The sequence below is a fragment of the Tamandua tetradactyla genome, chromosome 14, assembly GCF_023851605.1.
Source record: "Tamandua tetradactyla isolate mTamTet1 chromosome 14, mTamTet1.pri, whole genome shotgun sequence".
NCBI classification, from domain to species: domain Eukaryota; kingdom Metazoa; phylum Chordata; class Mammalia; order Pilosa; family Myrmecophagidae; genus Tamandua; species Tamandua tetradactyla.
This window is the reverse complement of record NC_135340.1, coordinates 58,067,651-58,089,632: the sequence shown is the minus strand read 5'-3', so window position 1 is coordinate 58,089,632 and position 21,982 is coordinate 58,067,651. Positions and strand designations below refer to the sequence as shown.

At 37.7% G+C, this 21,982-nt stretch overlaps 1 protein-coding gene across 10 annotated transcripts in view; it reads right to left on the bottom strand.

The window, feature by feature from the left end:
- The window catches only part of WDR76 (WD repeat domain 76), a 76,885-nt gene that overhangs the window by 54,471 nt on the left and 432 nt on the right, over positions 1-21,982 (bottom strand). The window contains exons 1-4 of one of the 10 annotated variants that reach the window (XM_077127693.1): positions 20,285-20,504; positions 19,229-19,412; positions 2,520-2,612; positions 1,303-1,358 (exon numbers count right to left, since the gene is read on the bottom strand). In XM_077127693.1, the coding sequence (XP_076983808.1) occupies positions 1,303-1,358; positions 2,520-2,612; positions 19,229-19,393 (314 nt within the window). In that variant the 5' untranslated portion in view covers positions 19,394-19,412; positions 20,285-20,504. Of the gene's footprint in view, positions 1-1,302; positions 1,359-2,519; positions 2,613-2,980; positions 3,066-19,228; positions 19,628-20,284; positions 20,505-21,982 lie in introns of those variants that run through there. The other 9 variants (XM_077127685.1, XM_077127690.1, XM_077127687.1 and 6 more) reach the window with 9 other exon arrangements.

Genomic DNA, 21,982 nt, shown 5'->3' with positions numbered 1-21,982 from the left:
GACTCTAGTGTTTTGGGAGCAGCTAGAAGGAAAAATCTGAAATTATGGAATGGTAAACTCTGAAATCTGCTATCTAATTACTTGTTGAAGTGTACTTTGAAAATTATTGCTTTTTCTTTCTTTCTTTGTATAAATATTTTACAATAATAAACATTTTAAGAAAAACGTTAAACCCCTCTTAGTTGGCATAATGCCCACTTTACACATGAGGAAAGGGACTCAGAAAAATTATGTACATTGTCCAAGGTTAATAACATAACTATAAGTGGCTGAATCAAAATTTGAATAAAAGTTTGTCATATTTCAAAGGCTGTGCCCTCTGGAGTATATAAACACCAAACCACCAACTTGGCAGTACTACTACACTATTAAGAATTGAGAATAAATTACCAATCTTGGCTAAAACATATATGTAAATGAAAAGCTACTAATTGGCTGGCAACAGAACCAGTGCTATTGTTCTTCCAGTGTTAATCATGTTCCTCTTTTAACAACTTTTCATGCTAGAAAATATCTGACCACTATTAAAGGTCTAGCTTTTCCCAAGCTAACTGATCTATAATGGAATCAAACCAATGAAATGATGCTACATTCTACCAGGATTTAGCACTAAGCAAATGAGCTGGTGTTGTCAAGGTTTCTTCATTTACACTTAAGCACTGCTAAAATGGAGGGTAAACAGCTCAAGCTAAGGAATTTGACAGGCGTGAGTTCAAATGCAGAAGCTACCATTTACAAGCTGTGTTGACCTTGAGCAAATTACTTTACGTCTTTGAGCCTGTGTTCTCACTTACGAAATGGATATCTGTACCTACCACATATAGTCGTTGTCAGAATTAAATTAGATAATGCAGGACAAAATTTGTAGGTCACTGCATTATGTTTCACAGATATTCAATAAATGTTAATTTCCTTCCTTAATTCCAGGAATGGGAAAGGAAAAATAAATTGAGATGCAAAAGAATGGCCAGAAAAATAAAAGAAGAAAATAGAAGAATCTTTAGGAATAAGTTTTATAGGTAAAAATAAAAACAATTTTGCAGAAATCATAATGTTCACTCATTAGCAATAACAGTAAACATAAACAAAATTCAGCTCTGGAAATTCTATTTGCTCTATTTTCCTTTGATAAAGATAAGCACTTAAAGTTATTAATGATCATTCTCCCTCAGAGATCCTACAGGGATTAAGATTAATTTACAGTTTCTGGTCTCTTAGTTTACTATGCCAAATCAAATTTTCAAATTATAAAACAACTCAGCAATATAGTATGGCCAAGACATTATAAACCAAATCTTTTACCTCTTGGATTTAGGAGGCTGTCTTTTCTTTATCATTTCACGGAGCCTTGCAGCTGACTGTAAAACACACAAAATATATATACATGTAAAAATGCTATTTAATAGCCACACAGCTTACATTTTAAATATTAAGTATCTTCTACTATACTCTCACTAAGCTAAGGTCTACTCAGGAGAAAAAAAAGATCCTTAAAACAGTAGTAGACATGAGACAAATATACTAGCAATAATAAAGGTAAATATATAATACTGTCTAATGTACTGATATTCAGATACCTTGGACCAAGATGCTAATGAGTTTATGTGATTAAATATACCATTTAATCAAGTTTACTATTATAAATTAAAAGGTTTAACTTCTACTTCAAGTGGACTTAACTTGATGATTTCCAGAAAAGTTACAGGTTACATTTCCATAAATCAAATATTTTCTGTCAAATAAATTTATTAATTAGAAATATTTTATCTAAATTTATAATGGATTATCAATTGCCAGTAACTCAATAATTTAATCCCCTCAATTAACTCATCCTTCCTCCCCCTAGTATTTAAAAAACGGTGAATTATATTTGGAAATCTGGAATCCAGAGAAATCAATTATTTATTTAGCAAAGCCAAGGTTTTGCTATCTTTAGAAAAATAATCATACCCTCCTAAACAGTTATTTTCTCACACATAAAAGTTTTACACTTAGGGTGAAGACACCAATGTAAATTACCTTTAGATATAATAATTATAAATCATTAGCATATAGCTGGCCATTTATCCTTAAATCTCCTTTTATAAAGCATATTCCCATCTATTCTTAAAGTTTATACAAAAGCAAAGCTTGTAACCTCACTCTACCACACATTGTTCAATTTAACTCTCCCTCTTCTACAGATGTTCTGCTTTAGTGAAAGAAACCACTGGAAACATACTATTCTTTGAGTTTAAGACAACTAATCATAAGACAACATTGTTTTATGTACCATCAAAAAAGGTGAAAAAGCTCCCAATTTCAGTTTTAAGATGTCAATTTCAGAAATATTAAAATGTGAAAAACGCATGTTTTAGGGTCAACAAAGTGTGGTAACCTCTTTCTAGCAAGTGTAAACCTAAACTCCTAATTTTACCATCCCTCATCTGACATTATGAAACCTGATACTATACGTGCTCTACTAATCTATTTTGCAGGAGGAATGGTATCATGGTGTTAATTAGAGACTCCACACAAACCTCAGACAACTGAAGAGAAGCAAAAAAGTTTGCATTTTCTGATATGTTCTTTAGTCTCTTCCTTTCGTATGGTGACAATCCTGAAAAATCGTCCTACAAAATTACACCAAAAAAAAAGCTGTTATTTTAAACTACCCATGGGAACAGCATTTCACAAACCCAGGTGTTTAATTCTCTATATGCATACTTCCATTTAAATGCCACCACTCCCCTCTTCATTTCATGTTGTCTTGCCAAACAGCACATAACCTTTGCTGTTGAATTATGTCCCCCCAAAAGGCATATCAGGTCCCAACCCGTTCCTGTGGGTATAGATCCACTGTAAATAGGATCTCTTGAAGACGTTGCTTTATGTGCTGGTCTGAATCTGTGGTGGACTCCAGAAAAGCCATGCCCTTTGATCCTCATTCAATATTGCTGGGTGGGAGCATTTTGATTGTTTCCATGAAGATGTGACTCACCCAACTGTGGGCGGTAACATTTGATGAGATGATTTCCATGGAGGTGTGTCTCCACCCACTGAAGGTGAAGTTGCTTGCTGGAATCCTTTAAAAGAGGAAACATTTTGGAGAGAGTCCCTTTTGGTAGAGGCAAGAGAAAGCCGTCAGACACTGCCATGTTCGCCATGCGCCCTTCCAGCTGAGAAGAAACGTTGAATGTCGTCGGCCTTCTTGAACCAAGGTATCTTACCCGGATGCCTTAAATTGGACATTTCTATAGACTTGTTTAATTGGGACATTTTCTCGGCCTTAGAACTGTAAACTAGCAACTCCTAAATTCCCCTTTTAAAAGCCATTCCGTTTCAGGTATATTGAATTCCAGCAGCTAGCAAACTAGAACACTTTAGTTAAAGTGTCACCTAACTGAATCAGGTCGGGCTTTAATTCAGATTACTGGAGTCTTTTAGAAACAGAATGAAATTCAGAGAGAGAGTTTGAATTTGGGATAATCACGAGACATTCAAATGGCTTTCTGATGAAATAAGAAGTGATCTGGTATCAGAAAGAGTCAACTAGTATAACCTAATAGCAAATTAGTTCCCAGTGGCCATTAATTATACCATTACTCAAAAGTTATCTTATTAAAAAAAAAACTTACAAAAAAAAAACATGGCAAATTTTCACAATGTGACTGTGTGATTGTGAAAACCTTGTGTCTGATGCTTCTTTTATCTACCTTATGGACAGATGAGTAAAACATATGGATTAAAAACAAATAAATAATGGGGAACAAATGTTAAAATAAATTTAGTAGATTGAAATGCTAGTGACCAATGAAAGGGAGGGGTAAGGGATATGCTATGTTTGAATTTTTTTCTGTTTTCTTTTTCTGAATTCATGCAAATATTTTAAGAAATGATCATGATGATGAATATAAAACTATGTGATAAAAAAGAATGTTCATATTGTATGTTGATTGGTTTTATTAATAAAATTTTTTTTAAAACATGGCAGATTAAATAAATGCATTTGTCTTTACTTCCTCCTAAAAACCCATTCCTGTAAACTGAAAAAAAAAATTCTTAAAGACATAAGAGAAAATATATTATAAAGTAAGAGCAAGAAAAAAAATAAAATTAAAAAATGTCCACAGAAGAGAGATCAAAAAGGGAAATTCAAAGAACAAGAAAGAACTCAATAATAATCATAATAATAAAAAAACTCAATAATAGAAATTTTAAGATTCATTGAAAGGGTTACGGAAATTTAGAAAGTTGAACAAAAAAGAAAAAGAGATAAACACAGGGAAAGAAAAGACAAGAAAACTAGAGAATCAATCTTGAAGAGCAAAAATCCAACTAAAAGTTCTAGAAGAAAAAAAAAGAGCAGAGGAAATTCTCAGACAAATAACAAAAGAAAGTTTCTCAAAACTGAGGATATGAACTTCCAGATTCAAAGAGCCCGATAAGCAGAGAGAACAATAAATGAAAAAAGACCTAGACCTAGGCACATCATTCCAAAATTTTATAACACTTGCAATAAAGATAAAGAGAAGCTTCTGAAAGCTTGCAGAGAGAAAAAACAAAATAAGATCACAAAGAATCAAAAATTAGATGGCATTAAACTTCTCAACCAGGAGGGAAGCTGGAAGACAATGAAATGACATGTCAAAAAATTCTGAGGGCGGGCCGCGGTGGCTCAGCGGGCAAGAGTGCTTGCCTGCCATGCCGGAGGACCCCGGTTCGATTCCCGGCCCCAGCCCATGTAAAAAACAAACAAACAAACAAAATATAATAAAATAAGAAAATGTTAAAAAAAAAAAAAAAAAAAAAAATTCTGAGGAAAAGTTAAATTTTCAATTTACTTTTGGCTAAAAGTTTACATTTGCTTGTTGGCTAAATTCAATTAAGCCAACAAGCAAATGTAAAGCATAAAGAATTTTTCAAACATGCAAAAGATTTATCTCTCAAGCACCTTTTCCTCAGGAAACTACTATAAGTGGTTACTTCACCAAAAGGAAAGAATAAATCAAGAAAGGGGAAGACATAGGATCCAGGAGACAGATGTTCCAGCACAGGAGAGATAAGAGAGAAAATAAATTCCTAGCAGATGGCAAAAGGACAAGAAAAAGTAAACAGTCCAGTTTGGAATAGAAGTATAGAGGACCCCAGGAAGTATTTCATGGGAACAAAAACCTAAAAATTGGAGACACCAGAATCTTGATAGGTTTGATTTACACTGAGAGAAATTTTATAACTCTAGTGAAGCTATTAGGGCTGTACCTAACAAGGCTCTAGGAAGGAAAAGTGTGTGTGTGTGAAAGGAGTTATAAGTGAAATGAATCTTCATCTTCAATAGTAAATCAATAGATAACATGAGAAGGAAAAAAGCTAAAAAAGGTTAAAAGTGTAATCTGTAAAATAAGGAAAATATATAAAAGATAAAATAAATTTTTTTAAAAAAAGAAAGGAAAAATACAATCTGTCTGTTGAGCGGCAATCATGAATCGAGAGGTGTATGGCAGAAAATTGCTGGAGTTTTGTTTTGATTGTTTTTCATATACATATATGTGTGTTTAGGCATTCATACGAAATTATCTGTGTGTATACGCAGACACATACACACATAGATACGCGCATGTGGAATTATCTGACAAATTATTTGCATGTATTACTTTGAACAAAATAAAGATTCTTCTAAGACACACACAAAAAAAGCAGTGGCAGCAAAGGTGAAACTGAAAAAGATTTTGTTGTTCCTTGCCTTTGAAACCGCTTCTCAGAGAAAAACATCATCACCATCACCATAAACTTCCTGAGAATCTATTTCAAAATTCAGCATACTGAGATCAAGGGAAAAATTTAATGATTTTACTTATCAGAGAGGAAATTAAGAAAATTCATTAAGAAAAATCACCAAACAGCTTTTTAAGAGATCAGTAATTAAACTACTCTCATCATTCCTTATCTCCCAAAAACTTGCAACACAAAGACCAAGCAAACAACTACAGAAAAAGTGGGCTCCAGGAGGAAACAGGAAATAGAAGCTAAAAAAAAAAACAACAAAAAATTCTAGTATCCTCAGAGCTGTTTGAAAAGTTACTCCACCCATAAAACAAGAAAAGGATGCTATAAAAAATTATAGAAGCGCTCTTTCTCCACGGGCGGCGCTCCCGCCGCCAGACAGCCAGCCCTCCTCTCCCTCTTTCTCTGCCAGCAGCGCTCCCGCCGCCAGCCAGCCAGCCCTCCTCTCCCTCTTTCTCCGCCGGCGGCGCTCCCGCCACCATCTTGCCCTTCTCTTTCCCCTCCTGCTCAGGCGCTTCATCCGCCATCTTAACCTTCCCTTTCTCCTCCTGCTCCAGCGGCTCTCCAACCACCTCTGTGCCCTCTGCCGCCTTCACCAGGTCCTCCCCCACCGTCCTCGACAGCCTTGCCACCCTCACCTTTCCTCCTCCAGAACACCTACTGGGGGAGTGGAGACGATACAGAGCAGCTCTCGGAGCCACGACGGAAATCAAAGGGACGGCGTACCCCATCCTGGAACGGCTGACTGTCTGGGAGAACCAGCTCCGGTGAGATCGCCGAGGGGCGCGGGCTTTTCCGGGCGGGACAGCAAGTGGCCAGAGTCCCTCCCTTCCTCCTTCCCAGGCCAGCTGGCAGAATTGGGCAGGTGGTCCCCTCGGGCCGCGGCAGCTGGCGCCCCCACCACGCAAGGCCTCCCAGACGAACTGAGAGAGTTCGGTCAGAAATCCCCAGACCGCGGAGAACGGTGACCGGGGGGGACCCTTCCAAACACGTGACTCTCCGGTCCGGCTGGGAATGGTGCACTCTCCCGGGCTGTGGCGGCTGGCGCCCTCCCGCCATGCCTGGCGCCCCAGGACGACTAGGAAATTCGGTCGGGCGCTCTCCCGGGCTGTGGTGGCCGGCAACCCTCCCCGCGTTCGGACTCCGGGGCCGGCTGACACTCTTCCAAGCCGCTTCGGCTGGCGAACCTCCCCCACGGAGATAGTTTTCCAAGGTTAAAGGACCCACAGCACCTTTTACTGGTGGAACCCACAGACAAACGTGTGCCACGAGCGCCACCTACTGGGCAGGATAGGAAAGACAGAACCCAGAGACTTCACAGAAGGATCTTTCAGCCTGTTGGGTCCAACACCCAAGGAAGTCTGACTAAATGCCCAGATGCCAGCAAAGGATAACGGACCACGCTCAGAAAATTGAAAATATGGCCCAGTCAAAGGAACAGACCAACAGTTCAAATGAGATACAGGAGCTGAAACAACTAATGCTGAATATACGAACAGAAATGAAAAACCTCTTCAAAAACGAAATCGATAAATTGAGGGAGGACATGAAGAAGACATGGGCTGAACAAAAAGAAGAAATAGAAAAATTGAAAAAACAAATCACAGAGCTTATGGATGTGAAGGATAAAGTGGAAAGGAAGGAAAAAACAATGGATACCTACAATGATAGATTTAAAGAGACAGAAGATAGAATTAGTGATTTGGAGGATGGAACATCTGAATTCCAAAAAGAAACAGAAACTATTAGGAAAAGAATGGAAAAATTTGAACAGGGTTCAGGGAACTCAAGGACAATATGAACCGCACAAATATACGTGTTGTGGGTGTCCCAGAAGGAGAAGAGAAGGGAAAAGGAGGAGAAAAACTAATGGAAGAAATTATCACTGAAAATTTCCCAACTCTTATGAAAGACATAAATTACAGGTCCAAGAAGTGCAGCCCACGCCAAAGAGATTAGACCCAAATAAGCATTCTCCAAGACACTTACTAGTTAGAATGTCAGAGGTCAAAGAGAAAGAGAGGATCTTGAAAGCAGCAAGAGAAAAACAATCCATCACATATAAGGGAAACCCAATAAGACTATGTGTAGATTTCTCAGCAGAAACCATGGAGGCAAGAAGACAGTGGGATGATATATTTAAATTACTAAAAGAGAAAAACTGCCAACCAAGACTCCTATATCCAGCAAAATTGTCCTTCAAAAATGAGGGAGAAATTAAAACATTCTCAGACAAAAAGTCACTGAGCGAATTTGTGACCAAGAGATCAGCTCTGCAAGAATTACTAAAGGGAGCACTAGAGTCAGAAACGAAAAGACAGAAGAGAGAGGTATGGAGAAGAGTGTAGAAAGAAGGAAAATCAGATATGATATATATAATACAAAAGGCAAAATGGTAGAGGAAAATATTATCCAAACAGTAATAACACTAAATGTTAATGGACTGAATTCCCCAATCAAAAGACATAGACTGGCAGAATGGATTAAAAAACAGGATCCTTCCATATGCTGTCAACAGGAAACACATCTTAGACTCAAAGATAAACATAGGTTGAAAGTGAAAGGTTGAGAAAAGATATTTCATGCAAATAACAACCAGAAAAGAGCAGGAGTGGCTATACTAATATCCAACAAATTAGACTTCAAACGTAAAACAGTTAAAAGAGACAAAGAAGGACACTATATACTATTAAAAGGAACAATTAAGCAAGAAGACATAACAATCATAAATATTTACGCACCGAACCAGAATGCCCCAAAATACGTGAGGAATACACTGCAAACACTTTTCAGGGAAATAGACACATATACCATAATAGTTGGAGACTTCAATTCACCACTCTCATCAATGGACAGAACATCTAGACAGAGGATCAATAAAGAAATAGAAAATCTGAATATTACTATAAATGAGCTAGACTTAACAGACATTTATAGGACATTAGATCCCACAACAGCAGGATACACCTTTTTCTCAAGTGCTCATGGATCATTCTCAAAGATAGACCATATGCTGGGTCACAAAGTAAGTCTTAACAAATTTAAAAAGATTGAAATCATACACAACACTTTCTCGGATCATAAAGGAATGAAGTTGGAAATCAATAACAGGCGGAGGGCCAGAAAATTCACAAATACGTGGAGGCTCAACAACACACTCTTAAACAACGAGTGGGTCAAAGAAGAAATTGCAAGAGAAATTAGTAAATACCTCGAGGCGAATTAAAATGAAAACACAACATATCAAAACTTATGGGACGCAGCAAAGGCAGTGCTAAGAGGGAAATTTATTGCCCTAAATGCCTATATCAGTAAAGAAGAAAAGGCAAAAATGCAGGAATTAACTGTCCACTTGGAAGAACTGGAGAAAGAACAGCAAACTAATCCCAAAGCAAGCAAACGGAAAGAAATAACAAAGATTAGAGCAGAAATAAATGAAATTGAAAACATGAAAACAATAGAGAAAATCAATAAGAGCAGAAGTTGGTTCTATGAGAAAATCAATAAGATTGATGGGCCCTTAGCAAGATTGACAAAAAAAAGAAGAGAGAGGATGCAAATAAATAAGATCAGAAATGGAAGAGGAGACATAACTATTGACTTCACAGAAATAAAGGAGGTAATAACAGGATACTATGAACAACTTTACGCTAATAAATACAACAACTTAGATAAAATGGACAGGTTCCTGGAAAGACATGAACAACCAACTTTGACTCAAGAAGAAATAGATGACCTCAACAAACCAATCACAAGTAGAGAGATTGAATTAGTCATTCAAAAGCTTCCTAAAAAGAAAGTCCAGGACCAGACGGCTTCACATCTGAATTCTATCAAACATTCCAGAAAGAATTAGTACCAACTCTCCTCAAACTCTTCAAAATAATCGAAGTGAAGGGAAAAGTACCTAATTCATTCTATAAAGCCAACATCACCCTCATACCAAAACCAGGCAAAGATATTACAAAAAAAGAAAACTACAGGCCAATCTCTCTAATGAATATAGATGCAAAAATCCTCAATAAAATTCTAGCAAATCGTATCCAACAACACATTAAAAGAATTATACATCATGACCAAGTAGGATTCATCCCAGGTATGCAAGGATGGTTCAACATAAGAAAATCAATTAATGTAATATACCATATCAACAAATCAAAGCAGAAAAATCACATGATCATCTCAATTGATGCAGAGAAGGCATTTGACAAGATTCAACATCCTTTCCTGTTGAAAACACTTCAAAAGATAGGAATACAAGGGAACTTCCTTAAAATGATAGAGGGAATATATGAAAAACCCACAGCTAATATCATCCTCAATGGGGAAAAATTGAAAACTTTCCCCCTAAGATCAGGAACAAGACAAGGATGTCCACTATCACCACTATTATTCAACATTGTGTTGGAGGTTATAGCCAAAGCAATTAGACAAGAAAAAGAAATACAAGGCATCAAAATTGGAAAGGAAGAAGTAAAACTATCACTGTTTGCAGACGATATGATACTATACGTCGAAAACCCGGAAAAATCCACACCAAAACTACTAGAGCTAATAAATGAGTACAGCAAAGTAGCAGGTTACAAGATCAACATTCAAAAATCTGTAGTATTTCTATACACTAGTAATGAACAAGCGGAGGGGGAAATCAAGAAACGAATTCCATTTACAATCGCAACTAAAAGAATAAAATACCTAGGAATAAATTTAACTAGAGACAAAAACCTATATAAAGAAAATTACAAAAAACTGCTAAAAGAAATCACAGAAGACCTAAATAGATGGAAGGGCATATCGTGTTCATGGATTGGAAGACTAAATATAAGATGTCAATCCTACCTGAACTGATCTACAGATTCAATGCAATACCAATCAAAATCCCAACAACTTATTTTTCAGAAATAGAAAAACCAATAAGCAAATTTATCTGGAAGGGCAGGTTGCCCCGAATTGCTAAAAACATCTTGAGGAAAAAAAACGAAGCTGGAGGTCTCGCGCTGCCTGACTTTAAGGCGTATTATGAAGCCACAGTGGTCAAAACAGCATGGTATTGGCATAAAGATAGATATATCGACCAATGGAATCGAACAGAGTGCTCAGAAATAGACCCTCTCATCTATAGACATTTGATCTTTGATAAGGCAGTCAAGCCAACTCACCTGGGACAGAACAGTCTCTTCAATAAATGGTGCCTAGAGAACTGGATATTCATATGCAAAAGAATGAAAGAAGACCCATATCTCACACCTTATACAAAAGTTAACTCAAAATGGATCAAAGATCTAAACATTAGGTCTAAGACCATAAAACAGTTAGAGGAAAATGTAGGGAGAGATCTTATGAATCTTATCATTTGAGGCGGTTTTATGGACCTTAAACCTAAAGCAAGAGCACTGAAGAAGGAAATAAATAAATGGGAGCTCCTCAAAATTAAACACGTTTGTGCATCAAAGAACTTCATCAAGAAAGCAGAAAGACAGCCTACACAATGGGAGATAATATTTGGAAATGACATATCAGATAAAGGTCTAGTATCCAGAATTTATAAAGAGATTGTACAACTCAACAACAAAAAGACAGCCAACCCAATTACAAAATGGGAAAAAGACTTGAACAGACACCTACCAGAAGAGGAAATACGGATGGCCAAGAGGCACATGAAGAGATGCTCAATGTCCCTGGCCATTAGAGAAATGCAAATCAAAACCACAATGAGATATCATCTCACACCCACCAGAATGGACATTATCAACAAAACAGAAAATGACAAGTGCTGGAGAGGATGCGGAGAAAGAGGCACACTTATCCACTGTTGGTGGGAATGTCAAAGGGTGCAACCACTGTGGAAGGCAGTTTGGCGGTTCCTCAAACAGCTGAATATAGAATTGCCATATGACCCAGCAATACCATTGCTAGGTATCTACTCAAAGGACTTAAGGGCAAAGACACAAACGGACATTTGCACACCAATGTTTATAGAAGTGCTATTTACAATTGCAAAGAGATGGAAACAGCCAAAATGTCCATCAACAGAAGAATGGCTAAATAAACTGTGGTATATACATACGATGGAATATTAAGCAGCTTTAAGGCAGGATAAACTTATGAAGCATGTAATAACATGGATGCACCTAGAGAACATTATGCTGAGTGAGTCTAGCCAAAAACTAAAGGACAAATACTGTATGGTTGCACTGATGTGAACGGACATTCGAGAATAAACTTGGAATATGTCATTGGTAACAGAGTCCAGCAGGAGTTAGAAACAGGGTAAGATAATGGGTAACTGGAGCTGAAGGGATACAGATTGTGCAACAGGATTAGATACAAAAACTCAAAAATGGACAGCACAATAATACCTAAGTGTAAAGTAATCATGTTGAAACACTGAATGAAGCTGCATCTGAGCTATAGGGTTTTTTTTTTGTTTTTCTTTTTTTTTACTATTATTATTACTTTTATTTCTTTTCTCTATATTAACATTCTATATCTTTTTCTGTTGTGTTGCTAGTTCCTCTAAACCGATGCAAATGTACTAAGAAACGAGGATCATGCATCTATGTGATGATGTTAAGAATTACTGATTGCATATGTAGAATGGTATGATTTCCAAATGTTGTCTTAATTTCTTTTTTTTCCGTTAATTAATAAAAAAAAATTATAGAAGAAAAATAACATTTAAATATGCTTGATGGCAAAAGGTCACATACTATATGATTTCATTTCTATAACACTCTCAAAATGCCAAAATTATAGAGATAGAAAACAAATTAGTGATTTCTAGCGATGAGGGATGGTAAGAGGGAGGCAGGAGTAGGGGGTGTGGTGCAACTATAAAGGGGCAGTCAAGGGAAGATCTTCATGGGTATGAAATAATTCTCCAGCTTGATTGTGGTGATAATTACACAAACCAACACTTGTGACAAAATGACATAAAGCTGTATACATACTTTGAACCAAAGTGAATTTCCTGCTTTTGAAATTGTACCATAGTTATGTTAGGTATATCCTTTGGGGAAAACTGGGGAAAGGGTACATGAGACCTCTTTGCAACTATTTCTATAACTTCTGGAGAATCTCTAGTATTTAAAAATAGAAGTTCAAACAATATATGCTTCCCATACCTAACATCATACTTAATGGTGAAAGGCTGAAGGCTTTCTCCCTAAGATCAGGAACAAGACAAAGATGTCCACTCTTACCAGTTCTATTTGACCTTGTACGGGAAGGTCTAGCTAGGGCAATTAGGAAAAAAAAAAAAAAAAGAAAGAAATAAAAGCATCCAGATTTGAAAGGAAGAAATAAAACTATCTTTGTTTTCAGATGACATAATCTTATATATAGAAAATCTCAAAGAATCCACAAAAAAAAAAAAAAAAGAATTAATAAACAACCTCAGCAAGTGTGCTGGTTTGAAAGGATGTATGTCCCCTAGAAAACCCATGTTTTAATCAAAATCCCATTTTGATTCTAGAAATGATTCTACCCATTTCATAAAGGTAGAATAATCCCTATTCAATACTGCATGTTTGAAACTGTAATCAGATCATCTCCCTGGAAGTGTGATTTAATCAAGAGTGGTGGTTAAGCTGGATTAGGTAATGACACGTCTCCACCCATTTGGGTGGGTCTTGATATGTTTCTGGAGTCCTATAAAAAGAGGAAACATTTTGGAAAATGAGAGAGATTAAGAGAGAGCAGAGCAGAACGACATAGCCACGAGAAGCAGAGCCCACCAGTCAGTGACCTTTGGAGATGAAGAAGGAACATGCCTCCCAGGGAGCTTCATGAAACAGGAAGCCAGGAGAGAAAGCTAGCAGATGACGCCGTGTTCACCATGTGCCCTTCCAGATGAGAGAGAAGCCCTGACTGTGTTTGCCATGTGCCCTTCCACTTGAGAGAGAAACCCTGAACTACATTGGTCTTCTTGAACCAAGGTATCTTTCCCTGGATGCCTTAGATTGGACATTTCGATAGACTTGCTTTAATTGGGACAATTTCTTGGCCTTAGAACTATAAACTAGCAACTTATTAAATTTCCCTTTTTAAAAGCCATTCGATTTCTGGTATATTACATTCTGACAGCTAGCAAACTAGAACACATTTTGGTACCGGAGAGTGGGGTGCTGCTGAGGTTTGCAAATACCAGATATGTTGGAACAGTTTTTTGGATGGCTAAGGGGAAGATTTTGGAGGAACTATGAAGAGAATGATGGAGAAGTCCTGGAGTGCTTGAAGAAACTATTGGTGTAAACGGAACCACTGTCTATCTGGACAAAGGAGGACATAAAAGAACAAATTGGAATTTGCAGAGTAAGAACCATGGACGCATGGGTCTGAAGCCAAGAAACCTCGCCCAGGAGAGTGGACCCACCCATATACATGGAGAGGGTGAGTTTACCCAGAAGGGCAGAGGATGAGTCTCCCATATCGTTGCAGTGAAAAAGTTGTGCCACCTCAGGCCTTGGAGAAGGTATAGCACATTTCTTGGGGACTGGGGAGAACTTGGCTGCCACCACATGGAGGGGTTGAGCGTGTGCCCCAGAAATGGCAGAGACCCCAGGGGTGGCCCCGATGTCTGGAGAGAGTGGAGCCGAGAAAAAGGTGGTCTCCTCAATGTTCCCTGAGGTTGATTTGGAAAGAGGCAGGCCACTGCATACACCCTTGGAATGGGTATGGGACTGCCACTTTCTAAATCTGAAAGATAAATGACTTTCAGACTTTGAAATCCAATGGTGTTTGCCCTGCAGGTTTTCCTTCCAGTTTCTCCCTATGGATACTGTGACTGTTCCTCTTTTGCATATTGGCACCAGACAACTTGTTTTGAGATTCACAGGTACACAGCCAGAAGAGAATTTTTTGCACCTTAATATTGTTTAAGGTGATGCGTGTAGTTGCCAAGTTAACAAGGGGTTGACATGTGGTAGTAAAATTCAGCTGTCAACTTGGCCAGATGAAGGCACCTAGTTCTGTTGCGGTGGACGTGAGCCAATGGTACGTGAACCTCATCTGTTGCTCATTACATCTGTAGTCGGCTAAGAGGCGTGCCTGCTGCAATGAATGATGTTTGACTTAATTGGCTGGTGCTTAAATGAGAGAGCGCAAGGTAGCACAGCCTAAGCAGCTCAGCATACCTCATCTCAGTACTTGCAGCTCAGCCCAGGCCTTCGGAGATGCAGAAAGGAATCACCCCGGGGAAAGTTGCTGGAACCCAGAGGCCTGGAGAAAAGGCCAGCAGAGATCACCCTGTGCTTTCCCATGTAAGAAACCTCAGATGAAAGTTAGCTGCCTTTCCTCTGAAGAACTAGCGAAATAAATCCTCTTTTATTAAAAGCCAATCCATCTCTGGCATATGGCATTCTGGAAGCTAGCAAACTAGAACAGCAAGGTTATAGGATAAAAGATCAATATATAAAAATGAGTTGTACTTCTATGCAGTAGTAATGAACAATCCAAAAATGAAATTAAGGAAACACTTCCATTTAAATAGCACCAAAAACAGTAAAATACTTGAAAATAAATTTAACAAAAGAAATGAAAAATTTGTAATCTGAAAGCTCTAAAGCATTGCTGAAAGAAATTAGAGAAGACCTAAATAAATGGAAAGACATCCTGTGTTCATGGACTGGAAGACCTAATGTCGTTGAGAAGGCAACACACCCCAGACTGACCCACAGGTGCAATGCATTCCCTATCAAAATCCCAGTTGGCTTCTTTGCAGAAATGTACAAGGTGATCCTAAAATTCACGTGGAACTGCAAGGGATTCCAAGTAGCCAAACCAATCTTGTAAAGAACAAAGAAAAAAAATCACACACCCCAATTTCAAAATTTATACAAAACTACAAAAATCAAAACAGTTTGGCACTGGCCTAAGGACAGAGACACAGACCGACAGAATAGAATTGAGAATCCAGAATTAAACCCATACATCTACGGCTAATTGATTTTTAACAAGGTGCTAAAACCATCCAGAGGGGAAATAATAGTGTTCTTCAATAAATGGTGCTGGAAAAACTGAATTCCAAACGCAAAAGGACAAACTGGATCCCTACCTCACACTATGCAAAAATTAATTCAAAATATATCAAAGACCTAAATAAAAGAGTTAGAGTTATAAAACTCTTAGAAGGAAACATAGTTTTAAATCTGTATGACTTTGTATCGGGCAATGGTTTTTAGATATGACACCAAAGTATAAGCAACAAAAGGAAAAAAACAGATAAATCAGACCAACAAAATTAAAAACTATTATGTGTCAAAGGACACTAGCAAAAAAGTGAAAAAACAACCCATAGATGGGAGAAAATATTTTCAAATCATACATCTGAAAAGGATCTAGTATCCAGAATAGAAAAAGAACTCTTACAATTCAATAATAAAAAGAAAACTAAAGTTTTAAAATGGACCAAGTCTTGAATAGAAATTTCTCCAAAGAATATATACAAATGTCCAACCAGCACATGAAAACAATACAAAAAACATTAATCGTTAGGGAAAACCAAATCAAAACCACAATGAGATATCACTTCACACGCATCAGGATGGCCATGAACAGAAAGATAAACAATAACAAGTGTTGACAAAGGTGGGAGAAATTGGAATCCTCATCATTGCTGGTTGGTATGTAAAATGGTATGGCCTCTGTAGAAAAGTTTGATGGTTCCTCAGAAAACTAAACAAAGAATTGCCACATGACCCAGCAATTACACTTCAAGGTACATACTTTAAAAAATTGAAAACAAGGAATCAAACATACTTGTATACCAATGTTCATAGCAGCATTATTCATAATAGTCAAAAGGTAGAAACAACCCAAGGATATATCAACAGATGAATGAATAAACAAAATATGGTGTATCCACACAATGGAATATTATTTAGCCATGAAAAGGAATGAAGTTCTGATATATGCTACAACACAGATGAGCCTTGGAAACATCTGCTAAGTGAAACAGCCAGACACAAAAGGCCACAATTGTATGGTTCCATTTATGAAAGGTCCAGAATAGACAAATCCATAGAGACAGAAAGTAGATTAGTAGCTGCCAGGGGCTGAAGGAAGGGAAAATTGGAAGTGACTGTTAATGGGTACAGGGCTTCTTTTGGGGGTAATGGAAATGTTGTGGAATTTGGTAAAGTTGGTAGACTGTTGATGGATGCACAATTTTGTGAATATAAGAAAAACAATCAAATTATAACCTTTTAAATGGCGAATTTTATTATGTTCATTATATCTTAATTTTTAAAAATACATATTTGATGCCACAAACAAAATATTTGCATAGTCTCAAAGAATCTCCCTCAAAATATTCAGTAATTACAAAGGGAAAAATGTTTACATAGGATAATCCTTGCAGATATCACCTTAGCCAAGTGATTAAGGCCAACATCACCAATAATACATAATAATATCATGCATACACTGATATGATGTTCTGAGAAGGGGACATAACCGTTGTGGTATCCTTCCCAACAATGTAAAACCTCAATCTAATCATGAGAAAATATCAGACAAACCCAAACTAAGAATGGTATACAAAATAACTTTCCAGTACTCTACGGAACTGCCAAGGTCACAAAAGACTGAGGAAAATGTCAGAGATTGGAGGAGAATACAGAGACATGACAATTAAATATCCTGTGGGATCATGGATTGGATACTGGAACAGGAAAAAAGTTAGTGGAAAAAACTTGTGAAATTCTAATTCATTTGATTGGATTGGATACTGGAACAGGAAAAAAGTTAGTGGAAAAAACTGGTGAAATTCTAATTCGTTTGATTTTAGTAAACAATATTGGACTAAGGTTAATTTCTTAGTTTGATAAATGCTCGATTGTTGTAAAAGATATTAACATAACGGGAGGGAGGGTGAACGTATATGGGCGCTCTCCGTACTACTGTGCGACTCTTCTGTTAAGTATAGAATTATCTCAAAAGTAACTGTTAAGAAATTCTTTGTGAAATGAAAATATTTAATAGAAGGGGTGGGAGATAAAATTTAGAAAATTTCCAAGAAATTAGTACAAAATCTTAGACTTGCAGGCCAAGACTCTTATCTATGATATGACAAAAGCCTCTCTTCACTTGGAAAAGGATGACCTTATAAACTAAAGCATGGTGTCAGAAAGCCTTAGTCATTTTATTTCAAAAGGACATTTAATACAAGGAAAGACAACAAAAGAATGAAGTATTCTATAAAAAATGTTATATATTGCAGTTTGTCCTAAGAAAATTTATACTGGGCATTTATGACTCTGCTTGACTATATTGTACACACCACCTCATGTTCTAATTCCTCACATCAAACTAAAATCTGCCAAAGAGATCATTTAATCCAGTGGTTATCAAAGTGCAATTCCAGACTAGCAGCATCAATGTCTCTAGGACGTGCAAATTCTATTCCCTACCACAAAACTTCTGAAATCAGAAACTCTAGGGTTGGGACCCAGCAGTCATGTTTTGACAAGCCCTCCAGGCAACTCTGATAAAGGTTAAAATTTGACAACTACGATCTAACCCAATCTTCTCATTGTAAAGGTAATTTGCCTAAAGGCACACAGTCTCTTAGAAGTTGAATGCAGAGATCCCAACTTCCAAGTGTCCACGTGTATGACTCACCCAGTGCTCTCCCACCATAGGTCCTTTCTCACCTCTGGGACAATAAAGCATAAATCTAATTCCTAATTCATAACAACAACGCTTCAATTATCATACCTTCCTCTCTCTACCATCACTTTTTATTCCCCTAGTTCCATCAACCTGCTGTCATGTGCTATGGTCTCAATTTGGCTTAAGTAAAATTTGTCACTGAACAGAGCACAACACTCCAGAAAGGTAGTAGAAGCCAAAGGAATGAGATACCTAGTTCCATAAACTGATTCAAGCTATTATTTTATACAGAACTGATAAGTGTTTCATCTGTCTCTGTATTTGAAAGGAACTATTACTGAATACATCAATGCAATTAATGATGGTTTTCCTACCCTTCCATGAAGGCTCACTCAAATGTCACATGTCCCACAAGTTGACTTCTTCTAATATACGGGTAATGTAAAGGTAAAATAAGTAAAATGCCATAATTGAGGACAGACCATGGTGGCTCAGTGAAAGAGTTCTCCCCTGCCATGCCAGAAACCTGGGCTCAATTCCCAGTGCGTGCCCATGACAAAAAAAAAAAGCTATAATTGAATGTGTAAACCCAAAACCATATGCAATAACCTGAGAGGGAAGCAGAGTGAAGACTGAAAGTCAATCTCTCTTCAACACATCAAAACCAAGAGAAAAATTAACCCAAGGAACTAACTGGTTAAATATTTTTAAAATAATAAAATTTCAATTCAATCCATTAGATGACAAAATAATTTGTTTGGCCAAGAGAGACCCTTGATAACCTTAACTTCTCAGAACCTCAAATTTCAAAACAATAAGAAAAATTAAAACAAACAACTAATTAAATTCTTACCAGGCCTGGTGTGGTATCTCCATCACTGTCTCGATCCTGACAGCTTTCCACATCAACACTGAGAAACACTGCATCTGAAGTGCTCGGCAGTAACTTGTTATTTTCAGTATGAACATCTAAGGATGATTTTTGCAGAGTGGATTCTGCCTCGGAAGTGGTTTCCATATTTGGAGTTAAAATCCCTCTGCAAATTTTCTTTATTTCAGTCTTCTTACACAGCACTACTTCCTTGTTAGAATTCTTTTCTAATAGGGATTTAGAGTACTTAAATTGGTCTAGTTTGTAATTACAGAGTGAAAAGGGGATAAGACAAAACTTAACTGATTTTCCTAAAACTGGAGACTGAATTGGTCTCAGAGATACAGAAGTGATGGTTTCATTTTCTTTATATTCATTCACCTATTCAGGTCAGTAAAGGAAAAACAGTATTAGAAACTCAGGTCTTACGCTTTTTCTTACAAGGTCCCCAATAGATCTGTAAAAATAAATCTAATTCCTATATCTTAATCACAATATAAATCCAAAGTGATAAGCTGTAAGAAAAACTTTTCTTCCCCTTCAAAATCGATACCTAATTCATTTAACTGAATGTAATTATTATACTAGCCCATTTCTTGCATATATGAGTTTGTCAGAGCAATAATTAGGACTACAATTTTTAACTGACAAGACTATCCCAACTGTCAGCTTCTGAAACTTTAGAATTGTTTACTGTGACGCTGACAATAACTACAAATGCAAACGCAGGGGGCAGGAGAAAAGGAGTGCCTAATCCGATGTGTGCCGCTATCTCTGAGGTTATTGACAAGAACTTTTCTCAACACTGAAGGCCTAGTTTTCCACAGAGAAAAAACATAGCAGGGAATCTCGCTTATCTTTTGAAGCAACACCCCCCAAAAAAGCCCAGCAATCTGCACCCAGGGCGGGGAATAATTTAAGAGCGCAGAAGTACCCTGGGCCATATACCCGTGCTTTCGGGCCTGTGCCGGGAAGATTGCCTCAAGAATACTGAAGGAGAAGAACACCAGAAGGTGTCAACCCGATTCTCACCCTTACCTGGGGTCGCTGCCTGGAGCCCACCTCCTCCCCAGACGCCGCGCAGGACCCGGACATGTTTCGGACACGTTTTGGCTCTCAGCAGCTGGCGCCTTCCCGCCAACAGATCGGCGGGAGGCGGCGGTGGGAGGGGCCTGGCCGTGAGGGGCGGAGCCCGGCGGGTGCGAGAAGCCGCCCCGCGCCCCCCCCCAGGCGCTTCCAGGCTCAGGTGTCAGCTGGCCGGGCGGGGAGGACTGTGATCAGCATTGACGAAGGCAGGTTTACCTGCCTCACCCTAAGATTAAAATGCTTTAAGGATGCGGTGGGACCTAATCGGCAGTTTTACCTTGAATGCCGGTGATTTTAATTCTGGTATTGCCGGGTTCTCGCTTTGAAAAAGTAGCTCATTTGCCTTGGAGATGTAGCCTGGGAAAGACTGAGAAGCACCTAGATTGGGTGTGCAATGTAGGGAAGGTACAACAAAATCAACATGCAGCCTATACCTTGGCCCACTGGCTCCTTATTACCCCATCACCAACTTAACCTACTGCTACTGCAGGATCTTCTCCCTACGAAGGGAAGCATTTTGATTTTTTTCAAGGGCTGATAACTGATTTAAAATTCATATTTGACTATCTTCCTACCGGTTAACCATGACCCTAATGATGACTTTAAATGGCCCAGAGGCTGGAAAGAAGGAGTTACAAATCAAATAATTTGTGTATCAAACTATAAGTTGCAGGGGTGCAAGAGTAGTTCAAAGGTAGAATTCTCGCATGCCATGCGAGAGACCCGGTTGATTCTGGCCCATGCACTTCCCAAAAACAAACAAGCAAGTAAGCAAACAAACAAACAAAAAACCAACCAACCAACCAAATTCAAGAAATGGTGCTGCAATAATGGATGCTCACACACATATATATATATATACACACAAATTACAAGATTTTAGTGCACTGTATTTCTAGTCATATCCATATTAAAACTTTTTTCTATATTTTGAGTTACTATGAGCCAAAACAATTGCCTTCCCATCAGATTTACTCCCTCTTGATACCATAATTTTTTGAGTTGATAAATCCATTAATAGAAAATTGTCTTTAAGGCCCTTTTCATCCTAGCCCCAAATTGCTCCCTTGATTGGTTACTTTGGCCACCCAATGTCCTTTGCCCAATTTCAATTCTTCTTCCAGACTAAGCTAAGTTTTAGAACACAGATGAAATAATTTGAGAATTAATCATATTAAAGCATCTTTCAAGTCTCTCCATGATCTGATACTCACACAACTTTCACCACTCTCATATTAAAAAGTTACTAGCAGATAAACCCAAACTTCATGGTATCCCACAGGTACCCTGTAATTTTTCTCTTTCCCGCCACATTATTTCCTTTGTCCCCTAAAATGTGTTCTGACTTCCAATTAGCCATTTTTTAATACAACGTAGCTAGTAAATTGGGGCGGTTTCTATTATGATTCTAGATGTCCTTGAAAACTTTCAAATTAGAATCCAAGCAACATAAGGATGCCAGTCTTTTAATATTACATACTCCTTACGAACAGCTAAGCCTGGTGAACACAGTTAGTATTCAATCATTACTTATTGGCTGTTAATCTACAAACACTTTCCTGCAAAAAAAAAAAAAAAGTATTCTAATAGTCGTCCTCCAGAAACTGAAAGAACCTGAAAAGCCTAAAATGGAGTGCTGGAATTTCAGGT